This window comes from Saccopteryx leptura, chromosome 4, assembly GCF_036850995.1.
Source record: "Saccopteryx leptura isolate mSacLep1 chromosome 4, mSacLep1_pri_phased_curated, whole genome shotgun sequence".
Taxonomy (NCBI): Eukaryota; Metazoa; Chordata; class Mammalia; order Chiroptera; family Emballonuridae; genus Saccopteryx; species Saccopteryx leptura.
In genome coordinates, this window is record NC_089506.1 from 221,726,141 (window position 1) to 221,748,418 (window position 22,278).

At 57.3% G+C, this 22,278-nt stretch overlaps 1 protein-coding gene across 2 annotated transcripts in view; it reads left to right on the forward strand.

Annotated features, from left to right (window-relative positions):
* The first annotated feature begins 263 nt into the window (after positions 1-263).
* The window catches only part of USP31 (ubiquitin specific peptidase 31), a 55,852-nt gene continuing 33,837 nt past the window's right edge, over positions 264-22,278 (forward strand). For both annotated transcript variants that reach the window (XM_066383400.1, XM_066383401.1), the window contains exons 1-2: positions 264-1,056; positions 20,349-20,486. In XM_066383400.1, the coding sequence (XP_066239497.1) occupies positions 394-1,056; positions 20,349-20,486 (801 nt within the window). In that variant the 5' untranslated portion in view covers positions 264-393. The remainder of the gene's footprint in view (positions 1,057-20,348; positions 20,487-22,278) is intronic.

Here is a 22,278-nt window from a genome sequence, read left to right on the forward strand (position 1 = left end):
GGCGTCCCTCGGGCTTCACGTGCCCGGATCTCGCCCACACTAGACATGGCGTCTCTGGGGCTTCACGCGGCAGGACCGCGCCGGGAGCGGCTAGCGCTCATCGCGGCCGGCGGGGGCAGGCGACTTCCTGCCCACAGTCAACATGGCGGACGCGGCGGCTTCGGCGCCGGGCGGGCGCGGCGGCGGCGGCGGGTCACGTGAGCGGCCCAGCTGGGCAGACGGCGCGCGCGCCCGCCCCGCTCCCCGGCTGGCTGGCTGCTGGCTCGGCGGCGCTCGGAGGCGGACGGGGCGCTGGGCCCCCGGCTCGGTGGGATGCGGCGGGCAGGGCGGCGGCCGTGGCGGGGCCGCGGGCCCGGAGGGCTGGCGCGGGGATGAGCGTGAGCGGCCGCCGCCATGTCCAAGGTAACGGCGCCCGCGCCCGGGCCGGCGGCGGCGGGCGGGAAGGAGAAGCGCTCCTTCAGCAAGCGGCTGTTCCGGAGCGGCCGCGCGGGCGGCGGGCAGGGCGGCGGCGCGGGCGGCGGGGGCCCCGGGGCGGCCTCGGCCTCGGCCTCGCCCTCGGCGGCGCCCGCCTCGTCCGCGCGCTCCGTGGGCAGCTTCATGAGCCGCGTCCTCAAGACGCTGTCCACGCTCTCGCACCTGAGCTCCGAGGGCGGCAGCCCCGACCGCGGCGGCCTCCGCGCCTGCTTCCCGCCCGCGCCGCCCGCGCCGCCGCCCTGCCCGCCGCCCGCGCCCGCCGCGCCCTCCGCGCCCTCCGCGCCCGCGCCGCCCGCCTGCGAGCCGGTGCCCGGGGTGCCCGGCGTGGCGGGGCTCCGGAACCACGGCAACACGTGCTTCATGAACGCCACGCTGCAGTGTCTCAGCAACACCGAGCTCTTCGCCGAGTACCTGGCGCTCGGCCAGTACCGCGCCGGCCGGCCCGAGCCCGACCCGGAGCCCGAACCCGAGGCCGAGCCGCCCGCCGGCCGCGCCGCTGGCGAGGTCACGGAGCAGCTGGCGCACCTGGTGCGCGCGCTCTGGACGCTGGAGTACACCCCGCAGCACAGCCGCGACTTCAAGGTGGGCGCCCCGCCGCCGCCGCGGGGATGGGGCCCCGCACCCGCACCCGCACCTGCACCCGGGGCCCTGCACCCGCACCCGGGGCCCCGCACCTGCATCCGGGGCCCTGCACCCGCACCCGCACCTGCACCCGGGGCCCTGCACCCGCACCCGGGGCCCCGCACCTGCACCCGCACCCGCACCTGCACCCGGGGCCCTGCACCCGCACCCGGGGCCCCGCACCTGCATCCGGGCATCCACGTCCCCGCACCTGCACCTGCGGTCCCCACCGGGCACTGGCTGCCTGCCTCCTCCTCTGCCTTCCGTGTCGCTCAGGGGCTGCTGGTTTGTGCAACGTGTGGGTGGGTGCGGAGGCTGGGCAGGTACCCCTGGCTCCCAGGGATCGATCGATCAATTGACTCATCCACCCCTCTTGTATATAGGAAGAGCACGCCACGTGCCAGGCGCTGTGATGGGACACGACCAGGAACAAGTTCCTCTGCCTGCGTGGAACTTGCATTCTCCGTGTTTGTGTGTGTGTGTGTGTGTGGGGGGGGTTCAGTTCAGATAGTGGTTTTGTCACCTTCGACTAGTAGTGTGACCTGGGGCGAGTTGCACCACCACCTTTCTCTCGCTGTGTGTGCCGGTTTTCTCTGGTACTGATCTCCTAAAGCGATCTGTGAGCTGCAGACGAGTCTGTTTGTCCCATCCGACGCTTTGATGCTACCCGTTTTTTGACCCTTTTTGCCTTAGAGATCGGCACTCTTGAGAGGTTCAGCCTCCTATGGACAAAGCTTGCACGTGCGCAGGCCCGTGGGCGTTTGCTGCTCTGGTTGTTTCTGTTGTTAAAGACTTGAGTAAGTTAACGGGGACTGTTGGTGGTTTGAAGGAAGGAAACCTGGTGACACCATCCGTGTCCTGCTAGACCACTTCTGCTGGGGAGGGGGTGACTTTGGAACTGAGACGTGAGGTATCTGGAGACCCCTCCTTGAGGAGGTCGGGGAAGTGCTTCCCCAGGAGTAAGGAAAGGGGTCCCTGGTGGAGCAGCGAGATCTGTGAAGGACCTCAGTGAGTATTTTGGGCTTTGCTGGTCAAGATGCAGAATTGAGTCTATTATGTAGGTACCTGTATAACAAGAAAAGACACATGTCCACACCCTTTTTAAAAGTTTGCCTACTGATTATAGAGAGAGGAAGGGAGACAGAGAGAGAAGCATGGATTTGCTGTTCCACTTATTCATTCATTCATTGGTGGATTCTTGTATGAGCCTTGATCAGGGAATTGAACCTGAACCTTGATGTACCCAACGATGCTCTAACCAGCTTAGCTACCCAGCCAGGGACTCACAGTTTTGTTTTTTTTTACTGACTAAAATAAAAATGCAATGATAATTGAGCATAATATTTTGTAACACAGGTCTACTAAGGAGAAGAATGGGATTTTTTTTTGGAGGGGATAACATTTGAGCTTAATTGCAGCTCAAAGTTCGTGTTTCCTGTCATCAGATTTATTACTCATACTCATTTACACAAGCCATACAGCTACAGGCGGTGGGCTAGATAAGGCCCTTGGGTCTCTGTCCTGAGTGGGTTGGAGCTGAGGGCGGAGCCAGCTGTTGTGGGACCATCTAGGCTGCGCTGAGGAAATGGGCTCTTCCTGCCAGCCAAACGGGAGGATGGTGTGAGATTGTACGAGGGTTACTTTTAGGTGGGAAATGGAGAAAAATAGAATTAAATTAAATAGAATGAAACCGCCCAGTGAGAAAGTTAATTCCTTTTTTTCGTTCTCTTTTTGTCCTGAACGTGGTCAGGACAGAGTCTCAGCTCGGTGGTAGCCTGACTTGAACACTGCTTCCTAGCTCCCCATGATTTTTTTTTTTTTTTTGTATAGACAGAGAACAAGCCTCCGGTTTAGAGGTTTTTGTCGGCAGCGAAGCTGAGATTTAATAAGGTTATGTTTCCCTTGGGCTTGTTTTTATATTTCTTGTGTTTATGGCCAGTGATGTACTGGCTTTTTCAGGGCTGCTATGCAGTTTTCTTTCAAAAACCCACTTGTGTAAGTAAAAGTAGGTGACTTGATGAAAGTAGAAAATGGTAGCCTGTCTGAGGAGTCAGCACCTGGTTGAGGACTTCCCTTCTTGCTGAGGATGGCACTGCCCAGGGGACCCCCCCCTCCTTTTAATACAGTGTACTCCTGTGTTATTTTATCTATAGTTATCTATCGTCTACCCTGTATTGTTCAAAGGGAAAACATGGTTGCTGTCTGACCTTGGAAACCCGAGTGGACATACCTGAGTGGGGTGGGGACTGGGAGGAGTGAGGGCCCAGGTCAGAGGTCCCAGAAAGCAGGGAGGGCGGCACCCAACCAGCAGCGACTGGAGGCTGGGTGGCTTTTTCTTTCCTGTCTTTTGCTTCTATATTGTTGCCTGTAAGTAACCCCAGCAATTACACACTCTCCAAGGTCAGTGCCCAGTGTTTTTAAGGTTCATTTTCTCCTCTTTTCCAAATGTGAAAATCAATTTTCTGCAGCATTTGGGTATGAGAACCTTGCCCTTGCTTTTTAAGAGATGGTGTTTATTCTTTTATCCCCTTAAAGAGCTGTGAACAGAAGCGGGTCAATAACTCTAGAAACGGAGAGCCTCATTTTATCGTCACGCTTTGGTCAAGTTGAGCAGATTCTTGGTCCTTTTTTTTTTTTTAATGTCGTTTTTGGAATCTTGGAAGATTTCACTCTGTTCATCCATTCACCTCCCATTTATTGAAGGTTGACCCAGCCAGTTGTTAGGAATGTGTTGAGCACAAGAATTGATGATGGTCCCCTGAGACACAGGTGGCTCTCAGGTGGCACACCGGCTTGATGGGTCCTTCAAGGACCTGCGCCATTTCTGGTTTCCGCTCTCTTGTCCTTAGCTGTTCTTGGCTTTTTGTCCTTAATGTGTGTCACCTCGTGGCATCCCAGCCAGTCAAGGCAGGAAGTCCTTAGGGAAATAAAAGTTCCCCCAGAAGCGCCCTCAGCAAGCAGGCTCTGCTGACGTCTCGTTGGCTCTGACCGTGTCACTCGCACCCCTGCCGGCGTAGAGGCTGTTGGCGGACACGGGGCTTTCCTGCCTGCGCAGAAGAGATGCGAGAGGAGGGGCCTGTGTCAGAGGCAGCCCCTGCCCACCAAAGTGCTCGCCTACCATGTGCCAGGCGCTTCCGTTTGGGGAAGATGCTGTACTGCTAGTGAGGACCCGCATCGCAGGAACCTGGTGACGTCCCCAGGACACTGTTCCACGCTACAGTGTGCCTGTTGTGCACCTGGGCTTCTGTTCCAACACAGATGTGTGTCTGGTGGAGATGAGTGGGGCGTGGGGGCTCCTTTCTAACAAGCATGTAGGTGAGGCTGTGACTAGTGACGCCGTGGAGGGGGGGCAGGAGGTCTGGGGAGGAGGCGTGGCACAAGCGGGTTGTGAAGGGCTCTGTGGGCTGTGCTGGCTGGGAATTGATCCTCTAGATCTAGAAGATGAGAAGAATCCAGAGGTGGCTTTTCAGCAGGAGAGCGATGGGATCAGATTTGAAACCCCCCCCCCACTCACCCACCATCCCCCAATCAGTAAGCCTGGTGGATTACCAAAGATAATCCCCCCCCCCCCCAAATTCTTGATTACAGCGTTGGTGGTATAGTAGTGAGCATAGTGGCCTTCCGGAATATTTTGTTATAGCTGAATTTTATGACAGTGATTTTAAGCATGAGAAACGTTGGCCACCCGAGGAGGTGGGTGTGAAGGGCACCTGCCCCCAGGCCTGTTTGTGGTAGACGGCAGGATCGGATACCCGTCTTCTCTGAGCTCACTCACACGTGGCCTCAGAGTCCTGGGCAGCTCTGGGCTCCTGGCAGCCACGGCAGCTGATGGGAGTTGGCAGAGGAGTTAAAACCAATTTGCCGTCTTAAAGACAGTTTGTCTCTGAGGTCTCGGAAAGCACTTCCTCTGTCTCTGCTTTTACCCTCCTCAGACTTCCTCAGGTTACTAATGGTTCTCTCTGTGCGTTTTCCAGTTAGAATTCTCTCCTGCCTTCTAACCACACTGAGTGGAGCTTTAGAAGCTGGCCAGGGAAATGGATCTTGGGTTTTGGAAGAGTGAGATGGTGATGGTTGAGGCTGGGTTTTCACTTCCCGGGAGGACAATGGTTGACTGGCCCACCCTGGGTGTGCCTCAAGAAACCCCTCTCACTGCCACCCAGACCCTTTTCTCTTTCCCGCAGGCATTGTTCTCTTCTCCACCAGGCTGCTTTGCCTGCCCCCCCCGGAGGGGGATATTTGGTGATGTCTGAAGACATACTTTGGTCGGCAGAGTTATAATAGGATGCTGGCATGGGTGCTCCGTGGTTTTGTGTTGTTGGTTTTTTTGTTTGTTTTTTTTATTCAGTGAGAGGAGGGGAGGCAGAGAGACAGATTCCTGCATGTGCTGCTACCAGAATCCACCCAGCATGCCCACCAGGGGGCGGTGCTCTGCCCATCTGGGGTGTTGCTTCGTTGCTCAGCAACTGAGCTCTTCTTAGCACCTGAGACGGAGGCCATGGAGCCATCCTCAGTGCCCAGGGCCACTTTGCTCCAATTGAGCCATGGCTTCAGGAGGGGAGGAGAGAGAGAGAGAGAGAGAGAGAGAAAGAGAGAAGCAAGAGGGGGAGGGCTGGAGAACAGATGGTCGCTTCTCCTGTGTGCCCTGGCCGGGAATCAAATCCAGAACATCCACATGCTCGGACAACACCACTGAGCAAACCGGCCAGGGCCTCTGTGTTCTTAGAGATACTCTCAATGCCCCTTTGCTATAAAAGAAAGATGGGTGGTTATCTTTCAAGTAAGAAAGGTAAGTTACTTTTATTGCAGCTGTTCTCAAACCCTGCTCTCAGAGAACAACCAGAACATAGTGATCTCCTGATAAGAGAACTGTGGGAACTCTGTCCAGATTTGCAGTAAAACAAAAGGAAAGAGTTGGTGAGCAGATTTCTCCCCCATGGTGTTCTCCCTTGGTGCCGTGGGTGCTTATTTATGAATGAGCGTTTCAGGTTGCAGAGGCCTGAGCGTGCAGATGAGCAGCGGCAGACGGGCTGACGCGGACGCATTGTCACACCTCGCTGTCTCATGGGTTCAGGCCCCAGGCCTTGGAGAGACGTTTTTCTGGTTTGTCTGAACCTGTGTTGATATTTTACAGTGACTCCCAAGACATATTCTGAATTCAGGGTGTCCCTTGAATTCATTAGAAGAAATAGGAAAAAAAAGACTTTGTGTAGGTCACATTTAGATTTGTAACAGAGTATAAAATAGAAAGTATGGGCCCTGGCCGGTTTGCTCAATGGATAGCGCACCGACCCGGCATATGGACATCACGGGTTCGATTCCTGGTCAAGGCTACACAAGAGAAGCGACTGTCTGCTTCTCTCCCTCCACCCTCTCCTCATTCTCTCCCTCTTCCCCTCCCACAGCCAGTGGCTTGCTTGGTCCTTGTGTCAGCCTCAGGCACTAAAAATAGCTTGGTTGATTCGAGCATCAGCTCCAGATGGGGGTTGCTGGGTGGATCTTAGTCAGGATGCATGTGGGAGTTTCTCTCTATCTCCCCTCCTCTCGTTTTTAAAAAAAAGAAAGAGAAAGAAAGAAAGAAAAAAAGAAATAGGGAAGCAGGAAGGAAAGAAGAAAAAAAGAAAGAAAAGAAGATAAAGAAGGAGGGAGGAAGGGGGGAGGGAGGGAGGAAGGAACGAATGAACGTCTCTTCCTGGTCAGTTTCCTGTTTTATCAAATGCTGTCACTTGAGTCTTCGTGCAGCTGCAGCCCTCTGGATGAGAAGTGAGGTGACAGAATCATCACATTTTCAACCTGGGAGGAGCCTGGTGGATCTGAGCAGTCCCCGGCCTCTCTGGGTGAGGTCACTGAGGCCCACCTGCTGGCTGGAGGCCGAGGCAGCAGGACGGGATTCGGTCGTTCGCGTCCTCCCTCTGCGTAGCTGACACTCACACCGAGTCCTGCGACAGTGGCTGCCTCGTTAGGACAGCGCTGCCGGGCCGGTCTCCGCGTGAAACTGCACACGTGAAACTGCACACGTGCACCGGCAGGTGGACGAGCCGAGACTGTGGGTAGCAGGCTTCTCCCTGGGGTCGCGGGCTGCACTGTGCATGCCTGAGGTCGGCTGCGGCGGCCTCCTGCGCGCGCTGCTGCTGCTGCTGCTGCTGCTTGGGCCTGGGCGCTCTGGGCCTTCCTTCAGACCCGTCTTTCTGGCCAGTTAAGTGCGTAGACAGACGGGTCCACGTGATTTCCACGGAGGCTCCTCCTCCACAGGGGGCTCTGCGTGTGCACATCCAGTGACCTGTTTCCCTGTCCCTTCCCTGGAACGCTGGGGGGGAGTGGAGGACAGGTGCGGCTGGGAAGAGCTGGGCAGTGGGCAGAGGCTGGGCCACACAGGGCCCCGTGGGCGCAGCAGGGCGTGTAGTCAGTCTACCCTGTGGGCAGTGGGCAGAGGCTGGGTCACACAGGGCCCCGTGGGCGCAGCAGGGCGTGTAGAGTCAGTCTACCCTGTGGGCAGTGGGCAGCGGCTGCAGGACCTGGGCGGAGCTCTGTTCTGATCCCATTGGAGCATGGAGCGGTCACTCCATGCTGACCAGCAGAGAGAACAGAGGCAGGAAGACCGGGTGGGGGTCGTCTGTGGTCGAGTCGGTAAAAGTGGAGATGGACGTGAGATACAGCTGCAGGTGGAGTCCACAGGACGTGGCTAGCGGATTGATCCTGGGGGCGGGGCGCTGAGGCAGAAGGGTGCGGCCGGAATGATGGGCAGGTGTTTGTTCTGAGCGGCGGCCTGGTGACCGCTGCTCAGTTGAGGAGCCGTTTCTGGATGTGGTAAATAGGGTGCTCGTGAGGTGGCCGGTGGGCAGCTGGGTAGTGGAGCTGGAGTTCAGAAGACTGACAGTGGAGAGAGAGAGAGAGAGCGCGCTGGAAGTCCCCAGCCTCTAGGGCAGTGTTTTTCAACCGCCGGAAATTTCGTGCCGGTCGAGAAAGAGTTAACCACCCTGATGTTGAGAAGCACTGCTCTGGGTGGTGTTCAGTACAGCTTCGTGTAGGATTTGATGATAAATAGACCTCCGGAATAGTTAAGAAGAGGGATGTTGTCTCCAGCCGTGAGGAAATGTTCTGAGCAAAGGGATGAGGTGGTGCGTGATCACGGCAGCGGCCGGGCCCTCGGCCGAGGACACTTGGTTTGGGGCAGCAGTCCTGGCCTTCACGCTGCTGACGTTTAGGCGTCACCGGCTGGAGGATTCTGGACCGTCAGGGCCTGGCCTGGCCTGGCGTTGCGGAATGTTGAGCGGCGTTCCTGTCCTCTACCCACTAGATGCCGATAGGACCCTCTCTGCAGCCCACGCCTGACGGTCACAACGTCTCCACACGCTTCCAAACGTCTCCCGGGGGACAGTCCCGCTAGTTGAGAAGCACTGATTTGGAGAGAAATAAGTGGAGATGAGAGGAGGCACATGGTGGCTCTGAGGTCCGTGGCAGCACACGTTAGCCCTGAGCCTGCCGTGGGAAGCGACTCAGTCAGGACCCGGGAGCTGTGCAGACATTGATTGGATGAAAAAGATGCTGTAGAAGGATGGGTCTGATAGTGAGTGGAAGATGAATCAGATGGAGGAGAGAGGAAGGAGGGAGAGGGGCTGATGTGAGGACAAGCGAAGGCAATCCACGCGATGTTTGGAGGACCTCAGGGCGGAATGAGGGAGAATCCAAAAGAGGGAGTGCTGAGGGGACGGGGGTGTCAGACCCGGGGGACGGGGACACGGGGCTCTCTGGTAGAGACAGCACTGGGAAGAGCAGTGCTGAGGGGACAGCGGGTGTCAGACCCGGGGGACGGGGACACGGGTCTCTCTGGTAGAGACAGCACTGGGAAGTGCAGTGTTGAGGGGACGGGGGTGTCAGACCCAGGGGACGGGGACACGGGGCTCTCTGGTAGAGACAGCACTGGGAAGAGCAGTGCTGAGGGGACGGGGGTGTCAGACCCAGGGGACGGGGACACGGGGCTCTCTGGTAGAGACAGCACTGGGAAGTGCAGTGTTGAGGAGACAGGGGGGTGTCAGACCCGGGGGACAGGGACACGGGGCTCTCTGGTAGAGACAGCACTGGGAAGAGCAGTGCTGAGGGGACAGGGGGTGTCAGACCCGGGGGACGGGGGGGGGGGACACGGGGCTCTCTGGTAGAGACAGCACTGGGAAGAGCAGTGCTGAGGGGACAGGGGGTGTCAGACCCGGGGGACGGGGACACGGGGCTCTCTGGTAGAGACAGCACTGGGAAGAGCAGTGCTGAGGGGACGGGGGTGTCAGACCCGGGGGACGGGGGGGGGACACGGGGCTCTCTGGTAGAGACAGCACTGGGAAGAGCAGTGCTGAGGAGACAGCGGGTGTCAGACCCGGGGGACGGGGACACGGGGCTCTCTGGTAGAGACAGCACTGGGAAGAGCAGTGCTGAGGGGACGGGGGTGTCAGACCCGGGGGACGGGGACACGGGGCTCTCTGGTAGAGACAGCACTGGGAAGAGCAGTGGTTTGTGGAGCACGAGGCGCAGAGAATTTCGTGCATCTCCTCTGAGCGTGCGGGCTGGGGCCGTGGCTGACTCAGGGTCTTCACAGACTATTGGAAACGGTGTGAGTAGGACTAGCCATGTCCACTTAGATTCAGCTGCGTAGAGAGGATGAGTGCGGAGGTCAGAGGCCCAAGGCCAGGGCGTGGGGAGAGAGAGCGGACAGTCGGAGAGGTAGGGGGACACCAGGAAGGCGGAGCCCTGAGACCTGGTGTGCCTTAGGGTCTGACTTACCGGCTCCCCCTGCACCCTGAATGCACATCTGTGCCGCTGAGAATCAAACTCGGCTGGTACTTTGTGGACAGGGTGCGGGTTTATTAGGCGCACAGATTTACGGGGCACACGATTGATTCCGGCTGGACTTGTGCTGCAGAGGCCCTGGGGATGTGGGGATGGGTGAGAAGGTCTGTGCCCGTAAGGAATGCAGGATCTGCAGGGGAAGACAGACGGTCAGGAAATAGTGGCCTCGGGCAGGTGCTGCAGTGGATGGCGCACAGAGCGCGGCAGACTGGGGGCGGGAGAGCCCTGGAAGGGGGCGCTGGGAGGGTTGGGGGTGCTGAAGAGGGACACCACCTGGTGACGTCCTCCTGACTCTGGAGGTGGCTTCTGCGTGTCTTCCGCTGGGAGAACGATGGTGGAGCACAGGCGGGCAGGTGTCTGCTCGGGTCTCCGTTCCTAGTTCTTTTGGAGCACGTGCTACTTCTGTGTTTAACGTTTGGAGAATTTTGTCAAACTGTTTTTTTCCCGGTGGCTGCCCCGTTTTCTCTCCCCACCCGCAAGGCGCGAAGTCCCCAGCTGCTCCACGTCCACGCCCTGTCAGCCCTTGTTCTTGTCTGCGTGCTTCTGATTGTTGGTGTGTGTTTATCAGCGCTGCCCTCGGCTCTGCGTGAAGTGGGCCCTCGTGGTTTTGATGTGAAAGGAGGAGGGAGAGTGGCGGGTTCTGAAGCAGGTGCGGAGGTGGGTGGGTGTGTTCGCTTCAGTGTCAGACCGGTCACCTAGTGTCTGAGCGTAAGAGCCCTACGAGCACTGTGGTTGACGTTTGTCGGGTGTCTCTCCCACAGCAGGAAGCGCAGTGGTTCAGGCTGTGATGACTCGTGTGCAGAGGAGCTAGCTGGCCCGGGTGGTCTGGACGCAGGAACCTCCTCAGAGACACCGTGGAGACTGTGGTGCTGTCCTGACCCAGCCGTGGTCCGGCTCCCTCTCCCTGGGCCTCCGCGCTTCCGCACGGCCCCGTGTGGGGTGTGGTTTGCTGGACCTCTCCTGTCCCTGCCTGTACACTTGTCCCCGTGAGGGGCTGCTGTTGTGTCCTTCCCTGACAGCTGTTTCCCACAGCCAGGGCTCTGGAAAACAATGATCTCATGGTTTCCACAAGCAAACCTTTTATGTGGCATCGTGGAAAAGAGACCATTCAACACCGGATAATGTCGAGTTGTGTCCGCGGTAGCTTTTCCCTCAAATCCGTTCTTGTTGGCCCTGCGAACGCCTGGTTCCCTGGCTGCCCCTGACGCAATCCTTTGTGTTGAACAAACAGCGTCCCCGTCGCGACGGGGCACATCTCCCCTCTTGTCTTCCGGTGGGCTGCGAGCTCTCTGTTTGGACATCATTGTTTGGCGTCCCAGACAGTGGCAGCTCCAAGGGGACTGGCCTGTCACCGAACATCTGCTGCTTCTTTCATTCCCCCCAGTTGTTGAGCGTGGAAGGCAGCACACAGTGTGCCCACAGACCCAGAGGGCGCTTCAGACAGGACCGGGCAGGAAACCTGGTCTTCCTGCTGTCGGGAACCTGTGTAGCTCGTGACCAAACGGGGTCCTCAGTTCTCTGATTGTTACCCTTGGTCTCGTCATCTTGAAGAGCGAGGCGAGCTGTCTCACGTCGAAGGGGAGATTTGTCCACTGCACCACCACAGGTCATTGAAGGGGAGACTGGTCCACTGCGCCACCACAGGTCATTGAAGGGGAGATTTGTCCACTGCGCCACCACGGGTCATTGAAGGGGAGACTGGTCCACTGCGCCACCACAGGTCATTGAAGGGGAGATGTGTCCACTGCGCCACCACGGGTCATTGAAGGGGAGATGTGTCCACTGCGCCACCACAGGTCATTGAAGGGGAGATGTGTCCACTGCGCCACCACAGGTCATTGAAGGGGAGATGTGTCCACTGCGCCACCACGGGTCATTGAAGGGGAGACTGGTCCACTGCGCCACCACGGGTCATTGAAGGGGAGACTGGTCCACTGCGCCACCACAGGTCATTGAAGGGGAGATGTGTCCACTGCGCCACCACAGGTCATTGAAGGGGAGACTGGTCCACTGCGCCACCACAGGTCATTGAAGGGGAGATGTGTCCACTGCGCCACCACAGGTCATTGAAGGGGAGATGTGTCCACTGCGCCACCACAGGTCATTGAAGGGGAGATGTGTCCACTGCGCCACCACAGGTCATTGAAGGGGAGATGTGTCCACTGCGCCACCACAGGTCATTGAAGGGGAGACTGGTCCACTGCGCCACCACAGGTCATTGAAGGGGAGATGTGTCCACTGCGCCACCACAGGTCATTGAAGGGGAGATGTGTCCACTGCGCCACCACAGGTCATTGAAGGGGAGATGTGTCCACTGCGCCACCACAGGTCATTGAAGGGGAGATGTGTCCACTGCGCCACCACGGGTCATTGAAGGGGAGATGTGTCCACTGCGCCACCACGGGTCATTGAAGGGGAGATGTGTCCACTGCGCCACCACAGGTCATTGAAGGGGAGATTTAAGAAACAGGAACAACCATAGTCGCCAGGATGCCGCTCGTGGGTGTGGAGCGGATTCCTTACCACGTTTGTTCATGGAAGTTTTCCCTGGTCTTTGCAGCGGCCTGCGAAGGGCGTTGTGATTCCATGTTTATTATTTTTATTTATTTATTTATTTATTTAGACAGAGTCAGAGAGAGGGATAGACAAGGACAGACAGACAGGAATGGAGAGAGATGAGAAGCATCAATTATCAGTTTCTCGTTGCAACACCTTAGTTGTTCATTGATTGCTTTCTCATATGTGCCTTGACCGCGGGCCTTCAGCAGACCGAGTGACCCTTGCTCGAGCCAGCGACCTTGGGTCCAAGCTGGTGAGCCTTGCTCAAACCAGATGAGCCCACGCTCAAGCTGGTGACCTCGGGGGCTCGAACCTGGGTCCTCTGCATCCCAGTCCTATGCTCTATCCACTGTGCCACTGCCCGGTGTGGTTCTGTGTTTAAAACCAGGAGGTCGGCATTCCGTCCCAGGAAGCGTCAGGGCCAGAGCGCCAGCCTCACGCGGCCTTGAAGAAGATGCCAGGGAAGGTGGGGGTGAGGGGCTGGTGTAAACACCGCCTGTCGTCAGTGTCCAGGCCGCTCGCCCTGCGTCGGGCCACACGAGCACCCATCTGCTTCGAAGCTCCGTCTCCCAGTCCACAGGCTGTGTTGTTGCCAGGTGATCTTACAGAGTACCTGAAGTCACATTCCTTCTCTTCTCAAAAACAAAACAGAACAAAAACCTTGATTTTTTCTTTTGTATACAACGTGGCCTAAATTTCCTAGCTTGGCATCTCAGCTTTTCCAGAAAAAAGAAAAACCAGCCCCAGTTAAAACACTGTTAGGTTTCATTAGACATCAAGTTATTGCTCATTTGCTCTGAATTTTTCTGGATCCTTACGCTCAGTTTCTGGGCTCATCTGGACCAGTGACAGGAAGCCCACAGATGGGGCAGCGGTCTGTGTGGAGGGGCTTCCCACCCGACTTTGCTGTTGTTTCCTGTCATTTGAATCGGCTGCCCTGTCCCTGTGTCTCCTGTGCACTGGCTCTGACTCCGAGGACACGATCTGGAGCCAGGATAGGGCAGCTAAGGGGACCACGGGGCTTTTCAGAGCAGCCCAGGGGCCGGTGCTCCCAGTCGGTGACTTCAGGGCTCTGTAGTGACGAGGGGGGGGGGGGGGAGCAGCGGCAGCTTTTTATCCTGTGCGTGGGCGGAAGGGGGGGGCGGCCGGGCTGGGGACCTCTGGGTCCCGCGCCCCAGAGGCTCTGTGTGACCCCAGGTGGCATCAGACTGCTGTGACTGCTCCCTATCCCCTCCCACATGGTGACGTCCCCACTTCTCTCCCGGGCTGCAGACGGTCAGCCCGCAGGGCTCTGGGAGGAGGCGGAGGGGGCCCGGCCTATCCACTGCGCCCTCCCTTCTGGAAGTGTGTGGACCCCATGCTCGGAGTTCAGCAGGCACGCTCCGGCCTCCCTGGTGATGAGATGCTCTCGGCCTGTCCTAGGGCTGTTTCTGGGAGGAGCCGGTCCAGCTGGCCGGGCTGTTGCTGGGCTGCCTCTGCTCCTCACAGGGCTGCCTCTCGCTCCCCCTGCCTCTCGCTCCCGGGCTCTTCCCTCACGGGCCGTCCCCCGGGTTCTCCTCCGTCCCAGGGGCTGCACCGGCCAGGGTTCTCCTCCGTCCTAGGGGCTGCGCCGGCCGCCTTTGCTCCTCACGGGGCTGCCTCTCTCTCCCGGCTTCTTCCCTCACGGCCGGTCCCCCGGGGTTCTCCTCCGTCCCAGGGGCTGCGCTGGCCAGGGTTGGTTCTCCTCCGTCCCAGGGGCTGCACCGGCCAGGGTTCTCCTCCGTCCTAGGGGCTGCGCCGGCCGCCTTTGCTCCTCACGGGGCTGCCTCTCTCTCCCGGCTTCTTCCCTCACGGCCGGTCCCCCGGGGTTCTCCTCCGTCCCAGGGGCTGCGCTGGCCAGGGTTCTCCTCCATCCCAGGGGCTGTGCCAGCCAGGGTTCTCCTCCATCCCAGGGGCTGTGCCAGCCGGGGTTCTCCTCCATCCCAGGGGCTGCGCTGGCCGCCCCTGCTCCTCTGCCGGGCCTTCCCGGTCAGCTTTCAGTTCCGTAACCAGGGAAACGGAGTCAGGGCTCCACAGACTAAATAAACCTCGGCCGGAGGGTCAGGCTCAGTGAAGAAACTTCAGTGGTTTTCCTCTTTGAAGTCAATTAATTTTTTTAAGGAATTTTTAAATGAAGAACGGTTACATACAGAAACATTCATACTTGAGTGATGTAAGCTTGATGAATTATCCTAAAGTGATAGCGCGTCAACCCAGCTGAGAAATGGGGCCTCATCCGCCTCCGGAAGCTTCCCCCTTGGCCCCCTCCCAAACTCCACCTGCCCCACCCCCAGAAGGTGACCACTCTGGCTGCTGCTTGATTCATTTTGCTTGTTCTTGAATTTTATCGTGAGTATAATATTAAAGTGGATATTCTTCTTTTTTTTCTTTTTCCAAGTGAGAGGAGGGGAGATACAAAGCTAATACACAGTGAGAGGGGTGGAGAAGCAGATGGGTGCTTCTCCTGTGTGCCCTGACCAGGAGTCGAACCAGGGACTTCCACACACTGGGCTGATGCTCTACCACTGAGCCAACTGGTCAGGGCATCTATTTTTTTTTCTTTCTCCTTAAGTGAGAAGCGGAGAGGCAGGGAGACAGACTCCTGCTTGAGCCCCAACTGGGATCCACCCAGCAAGCCCCTTACCTCGTGATGCTCTGCCCATCTAGGGCTGTTGTAGTGTTGTTTGGTGACCAAGCTATTTTAGTGCCTGAGGCGGAGGCCATGGAGCCATCCTCAGCCCCCCGGGCCAACTTGCTCCAGTGGAGCCTGGGCTGTGGGAGGGGAAGAGAGAGACAGAGAGGAAGGAGAGGGGGAGGGGTGGAGAAGCAGATGGGCGCTTCTCCTGTGTGCCCTGGCCTGGAATCGAACCTGGGACCTCTGCACGCCAGGCCGACGCTCTACCACTGAGCCAACTGGCCAGGGCCAAAACCAGTGGCTTTCCATCACTCGTGATGGTCTGTGGAAGAGTGAACCACCCTGATGTTGTACAGAGGTTCCAGAGTCAGGGTGGTTCACTCTATTCTGGACCGGCACCGGTCTGCGGGCCGGCAGTTGAAAACCACTGGGCTGCTTAAACACACTGGTGACCCACGCTGACTTGAAACCCGGAGCCAGCCTGCCTGGTCACGTGGGGAGTGAGGAGGGGTGTAGGACAGCCCGCATCCCCACCAGCCGCGTGAGCCTCCGCTGTGCAGCCTCCCCTGGGGGCTGCCTGCTGAGAGGGCAGATGGAGCTCTCCAGAGGCAGGTCCTTGCCTCTCCCGTCAGCTCTGTCGCAATCCGGGCCACTCCGGCCGGACAGCCTTCTGCACGAGCTGCAGCTTGATCTCCTGGCATATCCCACTCCTCCTCATTCCTTAGATAACAACATCTCAACAAGATAAAACTGCATTTTTGTTTCTGGGTCATATTTCAGTCCGAGGGAAAAATGCGAGTGACAACAAAACAAACACTGATGATTAACAAGGATTCTTTTTTTTTAAAGCACATCAACTCCCAGACACCTCGGGGTTGAGGCAGCTGTAGCTCAGTCTCCTGCACATGTGATGTCTGTACCTCACGTCTGTGTGACCCCGAGTTGTATATATACGGGAGGATCTCGCTTGTCGAAGAGGGATCATTGACAACATGGTCTTCCAGGCGTTTCAATAAGATGAGGTTGAAAAGTCGTCGTAACTTTGGACAGGTTAATTCACCTCTCTCAGCCGGAATTATTACAGTTTTTATCTGCAGATAGTAATAATAATGATACCTACAGCAGAGGGACTTTTTGAGAGGTTGAGTTTATGGGAAATAACACCTGTGAACAATTTGCATCATGCCTGACACAAGCACTCAAATAGGAACTTACTGCTAACTGTTTGTGGCGAGGACTGTATTGCTAGGTGGGGGGGGGGGCGGGTACGATTGAGTGAAATAGGCAGTATTCCCAGCCCCTGTCTGGTGGTGGAGGCAGATGGGAGGTTACGTTTCTCGAAGACGGATTAAATACAGTGTAGTAGGGGATGGCAGAGAGCCTCCTGTGTGTGTCGCTGCCTTTGGAAGTGAAACCCAAGAGCTCTTCCCGTGCGGCTGTGTTCTCTCCCCGCCTTGGCTTCACCTTAGAATTAGAATTGTTTACAAGAAAGAATCAGAGTTGGAACAAGATTAGCGATGATCAGATCCCGTCCTAGACCGGGCTCTGCCACCAGGACAGGATTTTTCTTGTTAAAAAGAAAAAAACTTCCCCGATGATTCCAATGTATGTGCAGCCAAGGGTCAGGAGACACAACGGCCTTAATATTGTTCCCGTTTTCTCTCTCGTCGTCATTGGGGTTTTCCAGGATTCTGTAGTGCCACCGGGTCACTCCTTTCTTCACTCTGGACGTGTGACAGTTGCACGACAGCAGCCGGATGGAGTTGAAGAATTTATTAAATGCTTTTCTGTTATCTCTGAAGCCCCACAATCATCTTTTTAGAAAAATCTTGTCATCACCTTTTTTTTTTTTTTGCAGAAAAGATAATAGGCTCAGAGGAGGGACACAGAAAGTGGTGGGAAGGAGACTTGAACTCCGGTGTTCAGAATCCAGTCTTTCTCGTGGTGACTCCCAGCCCCGCGCGCAGTGTAGCTGTGTAGCGGTGATCTGTCGGGGGAAGCCGTGCTCCTTGGTCATCATGCAGAACCACTTGTCACGATTCCCTTTTATTTTATATGCCGTCCTTTTATCCCTGCTCCGCTGCTCTGGACCACACATCCTCCCGGACTCAGAACTTCTTGAGGGCAGTAACCCTTTCTCAACCCTTTTATGGCAGTGTTGTTGTTGTTGTTGTTTGAGAGAGAGAAGGGGGTGGAGGGCGGAGGGCAGAGAGAAGCATCGTCAGCCTCTCCGCTTAGCTGTGCCCCCTGATGGCTTCTCGCATGTGCCCTCAGCGGGGTTCGAACCGCTGACCTCGGCACTCCAGGACTTACGCTCTCTCCACTGCACCACTGGCCAGGGCGACGGTGTTTTCTTTTAAGATACATGCCCTTGCCTAGTCTGATGTTCCAAGCAATGGCTTTCTGCCACCAAGTCCTGTGCACACCGGTTTGTGTCCTGTCCAGAGTTAGTGTAGCAGCAGGGTAGATGGCCCCTGCTACCCACGTGAGCTTATTTCCGGAGTTTGGCTGTCAGAACTTGGATACAGGGACCCTTCTATTGCAGTTACCGTGAATTAGGCCACAGTTATCCTGTGCTTTGTTTGGCCTGGGGCTGGAGGGAAACCAGTTGTCCCCTGAGCGTCCGCAGCAGGAAGCCGTTGCCCTTGCGAAGGGGCGGAAGGAGGAGCCCTGTGTCTGTGCAGCGTCGGGTGAGGTCTGCGAGCTTTCCTTCGGTCTCTGCTGTGGTGGCTGAGGGCGAGGTGGACCCAGAGCCGTTTCTGTTCCGGTCGAGAGGCCTGTGGATGGAACTCCCTGTGGCTTGTTGAGTCATGCCCGGGAAAAATCCCGTTGAGTGGCTTTAGCACTGGGCCGGGATTGGCGATGGGCGGGTCAGTGCCTGAGGAGCTGAGCCGGAGGCAGCAGGAGGCATGCACCAGGTGGAGAGCCAGCCTGTCTCCACCCTAAAGCTGGGCAGACGCTGTCTGGCACACATCTGCTCGGACACCCCGTGGAGCGTCTGAGCTCAGCTAGCTTGTCTGCAGGCTGCAGATGCTGAGGACCCATCCCCTCCATGGGAAATAAGTGAGGGAGGGTCCTGGGCGCGGGCTGCTCTGCCCCTGGCCAGCTGTGTGCCCGGCTGTGTGCCGGTGCACCTGTTCCTGCCCGTGCCGTGCCCAGGACTGCGAAACCATTCCCTGCCTTCCTGTCTGACTTCTCTGAACCCTTCACTGTCCTTACCTCCTCTTCTGTCTCTCCTACCTCCTTTTTTTCATTAAGTGAGAAGCCGGGAGGCAGAGACACAGACTCCCACATACACCCTGACTGGATCCACCCGGCATGCCCACTAGGGGGCGATGCTCTGCCCAGCTGGTGCTGTTGCTCTGTTGCTCAGCAACCAAGCTCTTCTTAGCACCTGAGGCAGAGGCCATGGAGCCATCCTCAGTGCTTGAATAAGCCATGGCTGCCAGAGAGGGAGAAAGAGAGAGTGAGAGAGAGGGGGGGGGGAAGGGTGGAGAAGCAGATGGGCGCTTCTCCTGTGTGCCCTGACCGGGAATTGAACCCGGGACTTCCACACGCCAGGCTGACGCTCTACCCCTGAGCCAGCTGGCCAGGGAAGTTCTCATTATCTTAATGGCAAAGGTACAGTGGACAGTTTTTATTTCTCTGGCTGGCTTTATCGTCCTTCAACTTTGAACACTATTGATCACTCTCAGCATCCTCTGGACTCTCGGGACTTCATTCTCCTGATTTTCTTGCCACATTTTCTGATGGCCTTTCCTTGGAGGGCCCCCTAAATATAGCTGTCCTTGGGTTCTGTCCCCTGGCTTCATCTCACGATTACATCTGGGTGACCTCAGACGTGCTCATGGTTTCAGCTGCCACTTACCTGTTGACTCCTTGTCCTTCGCACAGACGCTCCCGTGGAGCCCAGACCTGTATTTCTACGTGCTGACTCGATGCTCCTGGAGGTCCACAGAGCTTCAGGGGGAGTGGATTCGAAAGGGACCTTTCTACCCTTTCTCAGACTTCTTCCTTCTTTCTCCTTGTCTTCACGGAGGGCACCGGCAGGTGCCCGTCACCCAGATGAGACGCCCGGGTGACAGGCACACCTCCCTCCGCAGTTTCCGCACACGTCAGGTCACACGCTGCGTTGATCTGCCTGCCTCAGTTCCGGAGCGCTGAGGCTGGCCCTCCCGTTTCCGCCCCACGGCCGTCACGTCGGCCTGTCCTCGCTGTCTCTCGCCTCCTGGTGTCGTTTGTCCCCCGGCGGCCCTGTGTGGGCAGTGGCATCCCTCCTCCATCCCTGCTTCCAAAGACGCTACTCGGCGTTAACGTGTGAGCGCTAGCGTATGCATCCTTTACACGGGAGACGTCTTGCATGCATCTCACCAAGCCGACGCACGAAGTGGTCACACGGTGTTGTCATTGTCCCCTCCATCTGGAGGAGGGTTGGTCCAGACCTCACACCCCCTCAGAGGGGGACGGAGATGGAGCCGGGCTGCGTGCTGCCGAGCCCGTGGCCTCGGCTCAGCGCACCTGCAGCCTTTCCCCGGCCGCTCCCGTCCACTCCCGGCTGCCCCCGTCCACACTCGGGTCTTTGAGAGTAGTCACCGTCTTCGCCTGCTCAGGGTGGGGGGCCCAGGTCCAGCCCCTGCAGGGCCGTTAGTGACGCCAGTCACCTGGAGTTCTGTAAGGGGTATTTGTTTCTTCCATGTACGGACTCATTTATGTGACGTGTGCTCGTTTTATGCTTTGGTTTATAATCCAGTGCTACCTGACTTATTTAACCATTTCTTCTTTTTTATTTTTTATTGAGACATGCATTAAAGTTTGACCCATAACGTTTTATTAGTTTCAGGTATACGGAGCAATGATGTGCTATTTCTAACAATTCTCATTTTTAAGATGATCACGTTATCTTAAAAAGCTCGTAAAAAGCCCTGAAAAATGGCTGTGTCCTGAGGTGACGTGGTGGTTCCGATGGTGTCCTGTAGCTGTATATTCCTAGGGTGGGGTTGCTGGGTGGCACCTTCCAGCCTTCCTGGGGTGCGTGTTCCTGGGGTGGGTTTACTCTGAGCACCTGCTTCTACATTGCTCTTTCTGAAAGTCCTCCTGACACCCTTGGGAGCTGGATTCCTGGTTGGGATTATGAATGCTTGCTTTACTGTCAGCCAGGACTCACCACTCACTGTTTGTGTTGGTGGGTTTTTTTTTAATCTCTCTCCAGAGCATTGTGTCGAAGAACGCCCTGCAGTACCGGGGAAACTCCCAGCACGATGCCCAGGAGTTTCTGTTGTGGCTCCTGGACCGGGTTCACGAGGACCTCCATGAGGCCGTGGAGCAGGGTGGCCAGCCTCCCGTGAAGGTGAGGGTGCTGTTTGTTCGGTCTGCCGGCCGGCTGGCAGGCAGGCAGCAGAGAGCCCCGCGCCCACTCTCCCGACCCTCGCGGACCTGAGAGTTTGCACTCAGTGAGCACAGTGACAGTGAGTAGTGAGGGTGAGCTCAGAGCCCACGCCCACTCTCCCGACCCTCGCGGACCTGTGAGTTTGCACTCTGAGCACAGAGACAGTGAGTAGTGAGGGTGAGCTCAGAGCCCGCGTACACTCTCCCGACCCTCGCGGACCTGTGAGTGCACTCTGAGCACAGTGACAGTGAGTAGTGAGGGTGAGCTCAGAGCCCGCGCCCACTCTCCCGACCCTCGCGGACCTGTGAGTTTGCACTCAGTGAGCCCAGTGACAGTGAGTAGTGAGGGTGAGCTCAGAGCCCGCGCCCACTCTCCCGACCCTCTCGGACCTGTGAGTTTGCACTCAGTGAGCCCAGTGACAGTGAGTAGTGAGGGTGAGCTCAGAGCCCCGCGCCCACTCTCCCGACCCTCTCGGACCTGAGAGTTTGCACTCAGTGAGCCCAGTGACAGTGAGTAGTGAGGGTGAGCTCAGAGCCCGCGCCCACTCTCCCGACCCTCTCGGACCTGTGAGTTTGCACTCAGTGAGCCCAGTGACAGTGAGTAGTGAGGGTGAGCTCAGAGCCCGCGCCCACTCTCCCGACCCTCGCGGACCTGTGAGTTTGCACTCTGAGCACAGTGACAGTGAGTAGTGAGGGTGAGCTCAGAGCCCCACGCCCACTCTCCCGACCCTCGCGGACCTGTGAGTTCGCACTCAGTGAGCCCAGTGACAGTGAGTAGTGAGGGTGAGCTCAGAGCCCCACGCCCACTCTCCCGACCCTCTCGGACCTGTGAGTTCGCACTCTGAGCACAGTGACAGTGAGTAGTGAGGGTGAGCTCAGAGCCCGCGCCCACTCTCCCGACCCTCACGGACCTGTGAGTTTGCACTCAGTGAGCACAGTGACAGTGAGTAGTGAGGGTGAGCTCAGAGCCCGCGCCCACTCTCCCGACCCTCGCGGACCTGTGAGTTTGCACTCAGTGAGCACAGTGACAGTGAGTAGTGAGGGTGAGCTCAGAGCCCGCGCCCACTCTCCCGACCCTCGCGGACCTGTGAGTTTGCACTCTGAGCACAGTGACAGTGAGTAGTGAGGGTGAGCTCAGAGCCCGCGCCCACTCTCCCGACCCTCGCGGACCTGTGAGTTTGCACTCAGTGAGCCCAGTGACAGTGAGTAGTGAGGGTGAGCTCAGAGCCCGCAGGCGCTCGAGAGGCTGTCTCCGTGTGGACTGCGTGGCACAGTGTGCGGTTCCGGAGCGGTGTCTCCCGGGAGCGTCCTGTCTCACGAGAAGGGACATATTTGCACCTGTGACTGGCTTCAGACTGCAGTTAAGTGGTTCCATCTCACTACATGGTTCTTAAAGCAAAACCCGGCTTTCTCGCCCAGTGAGACCCATCACCCACGTGTGGATCACCGGAGTGAACACACAGTCTGGGAGGAAACACCGCTGTCTCTGTTAAGACTGAACTTGATGTAGGAATGGAACCTCCAGAATATTCTTCCTGAAAAAGAGAGATTTGTTCTCCATTTTTATGCATGTAGCCTGACCATGATGGGTAAAATGATTTTACTGAGAGAGAGAGAGAAAGGGAGAAAGAGAGAGAGAGAGAGAGAGAGAGGCATCAACTCATTGTTCCCTCAGCAGTGACATGGATTGCCTCTCCTATGCGCCCTGACCCGGGCTCGAACCAGTGACCTCGGGATCAGTGACCTGGGGCTTG